Genomic DNA, 7,049 nt, shown 5'->3' on the forward strand with positions numbered 1-7,049 from the left:
CTGTCATCTATTCAGATTCATTTCTGTGGCTCTCAAGGTCTCAGGTGCACTCAGGTGTTTGCCTCTTTTTACCTGAGATGTGTCGAGAGCTTGACTGAAGTGCACCTGTGACAAATGAAAGGACACACATGTGTGTAAGGTGATGATCCTGCAACTCACTCAACTCAACTGCAGCATGTCTAGATTTAAAAAAAAATATATAAAGCCACTTTAATCCAAGGTTGTGTCTGTAGATGACATACAGGATGAACTAGTGCGGACTGGAGGCCTCGATCGGGGGAAGGGTAGAGGACCGAGCTGTGGCTGTGACCTCGATAGATGTGAACTAAATGTGAAAAGTTATGAAACCACCATGAGGACTCCTTCTGGGGTTGACAGCTGCTCAGAGTTTGTCACAATATATTTAAAGGAGTTTGAGGACAAAAAAAGCGAGCTCCTGTCTGGTCAAACAGCAGCGACTTCTCATGCTGACGGTGAAGAGCGGTGGCGGCGGTGGCAGCATCTTGTATCTTAAAAACCAGTGATTTACCCAAGAGGAGTCAAAGCTGTAATTGCAGCTGAGAAGGTGTCGACCGAGCAGCGAGCTAAGTGTCTGAAGTGTCTGGATGCCCTTTTTAAAAATCTAAAAAACTTCTCTCTCAGTTTGCCATGAAGGGTTATTAAGCTGAAAACTTATGGACATCAGATTCAGCGGTGAAGGGTCTGAATACTTTCTGAAATCACTGCTCTCCCAACAATGGAGATGACAACCATTAGAAAAGTCGAGCCGAACTTGTTATAGAATAAAATCTTCACTTTTACATGTTTGCTGACACTGCCCTGAACTCTTTAAAAGAGAAGAGCAATGAAACAGGAACAATACACTGTAATTGTTTAGGCCTCTTCAAAGGAAGCTGCCAAAGGAATGTGCTGAACGTTAAAAAAGATTTTAAAAAAAAGAGAAATTAATAAGGATCTTATTCGGTGTTTTTTGCTGCAAGAGCCAAACAGCCAAATATGCCAACTACATGTCTGCCTGTGCTTCCTTGAAATCTTTAATTAAATTGTGAATTCACAGCTAATTTAAAAGAAGAGGCCTGGAAAAAAAAAAAAAGTTGAACTTTGAGTGTCAAAACAGCAACAACTCTACTTTCGTCAAGTTTTTTTAATTATTTTTTTTATTCAAAGTGCATTTCATTAGTTTGTAAGGAAAAACAGAGTCTGGATGTCATCACACGCCGTTAGTGAAGTGATTTCTGTGTGAAAAGCAAAGACGACGAGAAGCGTTGAGAAGCTTGTTTACAGTGGGTGACCCTAATTACCAAACACCCAACATCTGTCCAGGCGAGGCTCGCTACGTACAGTACGAACGTGAGCAATGTCATTTTCATTGTCGTTTACACACACACACACAAAACAAATACTGCTGCTGCTGCTGTGTACGACCAGAAAGGTAATTACCTTGTCAAATAACACATTACAATTATATTCCTAGTGCCTTCTATTTCAATTGAAGATACTTCATACGTCCAGATGAGCCGTTTAAGTCAATCACCACTTATCTAGACTGTCGGTGAAATGAACAAAAATCAATTGCTAAGGAGCGTTTAGTGTATTTTAAATATTGATGCCTGGGCTGTAGATGGGGAAAGACGACTGTAGAGAATCTAAATGGGAAAATAATGTTTCACTAAAATCTAATGCAGGTAGATCTGGAGCTGTTCCTCACTCATGCTGTGTTTACATTTCATTTCATTTCTTTTATCAGTTTATATGTAATGGGGCTCTGCTTATTCATGAATATACAAAAAATAATAACAATTTGTGTGTCTGTGTGTGTGCAGGTGATGCAGGTGGTGCGTGAGCAGATCACCAGAGCTCTGGCGATGAAGCCGTCGTCTCTGGATCAGCTCAAGAACAAACTGCGAGGCCTCAACTACTCGGAGATCCTGCGTCTGCGCCAGTCGGAGAGGATGAGTCAGGACGACTTCCAGTCTCCACCCATCATGTGAGTCTGTGTTTTTGCGCCGACTCTGTTTCCGCCAGGCCCGTCAGTCACAGTTATTACATCAACACTTGATCTCGATCGTTTTTCATAATTGTTGAAATCGTTTTTCATTCAAAAAAATGGATGAAACTAACAGAAATGTCGAATTTCCATCACCGTTTTCTCATCGTTTGAGCTCTGACTGGTCCTCTTTTAATGACATCATCACTATTCTATGGTTTAAAGGAGAATCCCGGTCATTTTCTAAGTAATGCTCTACAGCTCTAAGTCCCCGACTGCGACCATGGGAAAAAATCCGGGAAAAATATGTGCAGCCCGGACCTGGCTCTCCTCCTGCTAGCTACACCGCTACACTGCAGTTAAATAGCAAAGAAAGTAATGGGGGCAGTTCTTCTAACCGCGACTTTGGCTTCTATATACTGCTCAAAATATCACTACACATGCTTTTACAACATCCACCAGTTCCTTATCACACAACACTGAGTGTCCATAACTCTGTTAATATGAGAGAGCAGTGTTAACGTGTGTGTTTATCACATACGTCTGTTTACTCTAGCTTCCAGGGTAGACCTTACTAGTTGAATGTCGAGCTTGGGACCATATACAAAGACAAAAAATGATGGATTTAGGTGGAAAAAAAGATTTTGGATGGGAAAAAAGCATGAATATGAATATAACTGCTTTTTTCCCATCCTAAATAGGTCCGGTCTGCACATATTTTTCTTAGGTTTTTTCCTATGGTCGCACTGTTACTTAGAAAATGACCGGAATTCTCCTTTAATTACACATGAGTGAAGTGCCACAAAATGTTTATTTCTAATATTTGACGACAACATTTCGATGAGCATCTGTTGACATTAGCATCATGGATTCTTCTTTTCTTCTTCTTCTTCTTCTACATAATGTGTATGTGTATTATTAAACTATGTTCAGGTGTATACTATAATAGTGGTACAAAACGATTAGAAAAAGACACTTCAATCATGGCAGTTAATCGTCAACTAAAAGTTTCATGATCATGGCAGCCCTACTGTTGTTTCTGCATCTCTGGTCTTTTTCTCAGTCATTTTTCTTTTTTTTAGATTTTCACTTAAAGGTTGACTATGTAGAAATACAAGAACAACAACAGAAAAAGAATTCCAGCAGTCGATTGCCAGACCGTTGCTAGGTAAAACGGGCCGTTGCTAGGGACTCCGCTCTGATCAGAGGACAGCAGAGGAGGAGATTTAAGCAGGATATTTACCTTATGTTTCATTTTTACCGTCATTAACAGCATAATAAATGACTTGTAGCTTGTTACAGGGAGAGTGGAGGCTCTCTGCCTTCCACACCGCTGCTGCTCAGAGCCTCCGCTGTCACTGCTCTCGTCAAGTTGGAAAAAAAAAAAAAAAAGGAGCTCCGTGGCACCGAAAGTCCGCGACGATAAACGTGTTTATGACAGATAAGACTACACAAATACACCCATCCTAACAAGTATATGATAATCCATTGATCCACCGATTGATTATTAAAAAGGCCTGGTTGGAAACAAACGCATAGGACCGGGAGGAGGCAGGAAAACAGCGGAGAACTGAGCCACATGTCGGCTACGGGCAGGTACGAATGTAAACAGAACGTTGACAGATAGTCAGTTGTCGAGCCCGTCAAAAAAATTAAAAATAATAATTCAGACTAAAAAAATTTTTTTTGTGGAAAAGCAATACTTTCATTCTGTACCCCTCTAAAGGCCCCATGGATGTATTATTTTTGAAAAAATATAGCTTTTAATAAATATTCTACATATTCAACCTTTAATGTTGTTTTGACAAATTACATCACTTAGCAACTACAGATTGAGCCTTTTACCGTTCTCTTAGCAACAGACGAGAGTGATGCTCAAGTCTGTGCTCAGCTCGGGCAGTGTAGTAGTAAATAGTCTAGTATTATAGACGTTAGAGTGTGTGTGTGTGTTGTTGCGTGTTGTTGTGTGTTGCTCACGCTGTGTTTGTGCTGCAGCGAGCTGCGGGAGAGAATTCAACCTGAGATATTGGAGCTCATCAAGCAACAGCGACTCAACCGGCTGTGTGAGGGCAGCTGCTTCCGAAAGCTGGGGAACCGCCGAAGGCAAGGTACACAACCCCCCCTCCTCCTCCGTCGTATTTATTCACTCACACATTTCACTGTTGATTATCAGCTAAACGTCGTCTCCTCTTGTAGAGAAGTTTTGGTTCTGCAGACTCTCACTGAATCACAAAGTGCTGCACTACGGCGACCTGGACGAGTCTCCTCAGGGCGAAGTGCCGTTTGAACTCCTTAGCGACAAAAGTAAGAAACGTAACCCTCAATTTTTACCACATCCACAAAATGTGACAAAAATGTCCACCTATAGTGAGAGACATTTAGACATCAGTTACTTCCAAGATATTTCCAATCCAATCCACTTTATTTGTATAGCACATTTTAGACTTTTACAAAGTTACCAAAGTGCTGCACAACAGATACATAACAGTAAAATAAAGAAAGTTAAAGTTACAATAAATTGAAATTTGTGATATAGGGCTGGGTCTTGACTAAACATGGAAATCACTTTTGACATGGGTTTCAAAATGTTTAACCCCTTCCTGACCAGTTGTTTTTGTTGCAAAAACACACAGTTTCTCTATTGTCAGTGACTACTCTGTTTTTATTTTATTATTTTTTATTCCTGTCTATATTCTGAAGGTTTTTACAGAGGGGATTGTTGATATATCATTCAAAGCCTGATTTATTCCAAAAAACATGGCGAAATTAGATTTTTTTTTAGGGCTGGTGACAATATTTTCTCATTTAGAGAGTGATAAAATGAGACTGTAATATGTCAACAAAATAAAAAAAGAATTTTGACAGGTGCTTTATCCATTGTTCCAAAAAAATGGACATTCATGCTGAAACTCCTTGCCAAAAATCAGGGGTCACCTGAGGGTTAAGGAAGCCTTGTGTTTCTGCAAGTAGCTTTATCTTCCAACAGTAGACACACACAGATTATACACAACTTGTTTTGTTTTTTTGCATTCCTCCTAGTTCCTGTATCAGATATAAAGTCTGTGGTGACCGGGAAGGACTGTCCTCACATGAAGGAAAAAAGTGCTCTGAAACAAAACAAGGTAACTTCATGTTCTACCTTTTTTATTATTGTCACTCCAGTCACTCTGTTACCTTCATGTTTTCTATGACCCGTCTGTTTCTGTCAGGAGGTGCTGGAGTTGGCCTTCTCCGTCCTCTATGATCCAGATGAGACGCTCAATTTTGTCGCACCCAACAAGTACGAAGTAAGTTCAAGGCTGCAGTCATTTTTCAGTGATGTTTATGAACAGCAGTATTCAAATTTTTTCTGCAGCTCCTCTCAGGACAGTTTTTCAGCTGTTTTAGTTTTTTCACTTGCAAATTCTGTTTTGCTTCACTGTCACAGGCAGGGAAGATTATGAAAAACAGCACCAAACAGATATTTAGCAACTAACTGAATATAGTGGAGCAGTTGGTGGCTAAAAAAAAAAGCCAGATATGTGCCTCAGTTTTTGGAGGAGGAGACCAAACATAGAGAAAAGTGCATGAATATTGGACCAGTATTCATCAAGTGGCTAAAAAAAACAGTTCAGATGATTAATAAAGTTAGTGAACAGGCAGCTGCTTCCAGAGCTTGTTCTTCCGCCCCCTAGTGTCCAAACAATTCATGCTACTTAAAGGGATACTTCACCCAAAATCGATAATTCACCAATCATCTACTCACCGTCATGCTAAGGAAGGGTTTGGAGAATTTAGAGTTCACTTTTGAATGGTCCAAAACACACACTATGAAACATCCAGATACCTCCATACTGCTTTTCCATGTGGCGGCTTCAGGACACTTGGGTCAGTACAGACGAGCAGTATGGAGGTATCTGGATGTTTCATAGTGTGTGTTTTGGACCATTCAAAAGTGAACTCTATCCGCCGCCATTATATGAAAACCCGTTGCCAGCCGGACCCCCCCTGGAACTCCTAAAGCGTTTTGATGACTCTGAAAGTTCTCCAAACCCTTCCTTGGCATGACGGTGAGTAGATGATTGGTGAATTATCGATTTTGGGTGAAGTATCCCTTTAAAGTAAAACCACTCAGATTTAGATTATTATTAATATTAACCAACAAAAAGCGTGTTTTCTCAATTTCTATCACTCTATTTTTATTCCAATTCACTGTTCTCTACTGTGACTAATGATGATGACACTGTCTCAGCCTTCATGGATGCTCCTCTGTTTGTGTGTGTGTTTCTTCGTGTGTGTTTGTGTTTGTGTGTGGTGTCTCCGGAGCAGTACTGCATCTGGACTGACGGTCTGTGTGCGCTGCTGGGCAGAGAGATGGGCAGTGACCTGACGCGCAGCGACCTAGATACTCTCATCAGCATGGAGATGAAGCTCCGCCTCCTCGACCTTGAGAACATCACCATCCCAGAAGCCCCGCCCCCCGTGCCGAAGGAGCCTAGCTCGTATAACTTCACCTACAACTACAGCTGAGATGTGCGTGTTAATGTGTGAATGTGTGTGCGTCTGTGTGTGTGTGTGTGTGCGTGTGTGTGTGTTTGCACTGCATGAGTGTGTTCACCAGAGACGGCGACTCTGAATTGTTTTGTTTTAGTTTCAGATCCCTGGAGAAACTTCTCTCCCTCTCTGTGTTTGTGATGCCGTGCGGTTCGTCAAATAGAAGACTTTTGTTTATAGCTTCACAGTGAGGTCAGAGGTCAGAGGTCGGGGTCGGTTACAGAGCAGGGGTGCAGCCTCCAGTTAAAAATAAATAAATAAATCATGCCTGATGATGATTATAGATTTTAAACAACAGAAGAAGCTGTACAAACCTGCAAATTAGATCATTTGAGCACTTTATAGACAAAGTGAGGCTCATTTGATCAGTCAAGCCGGATGGGAGTCGCTGCCATTCCTGTTTTTAAAAGACTGCGCTCATTTCCATTGTGTCTGTCCCCATGACATGAAGGACGTGCACTGAAATGTCACATATGGGGAGTGGGTGGAGTAGAGAGGGGGGGTGGGGGGGGGGCTCAGAGTCCTGATT

At 41.3% G+C, this 7,049-nt stretch overlaps 1 protein-coding gene across 1 annotated transcript in view; it reads left to right on the plus strand.

Moving 5' to 3' along the window:
* elmo2 (engulfment and cell motility 2) overlaps positions 1–6,496 on the plus strand; it is a gene marked incomplete at its 3' end in the record, with an annotated part of 32,614 nt that extends 26,118 nt beyond the window's left edge. Inside the window, exons 18-23 of the mRNA XM_083971828.1 lie at positions 1,824–1,987; positions 3,983–4,095; positions 4,184–4,291; positions 5,027–5,109; positions 5,197–5,274; positions 6,296–6,496. Of these exons, the coding sequence (XP_083827954.1) occupies positions 1,824–1,987; positions 3,983–4,095; positions 4,184–4,291; positions 5,027–5,109; positions 5,197–5,274; positions 6,296–6,496 (747 nt within the window). The remainder of the gene's footprint in view (positions 1–1,823; positions 1,988–3,982; positions 4,096–4,183; positions 4,292–5,026; positions 5,110–5,196; positions 5,275–6,295) is intronic.
* Between the last annotated feature and the right edge of the window lie 553 nt (positions 6,497–7,049).

Source organism: Trachurus trachurus, assembly GCF_905171665.1.
Source record: "Trachurus trachurus genome assembly, chromosome: 5".
NCBI classification, from domain to species: Eukaryota; Metazoa; Chordata; class Actinopteri; order Carangiformes; family Carangidae; genus Trachurus; species Trachurus trachurus.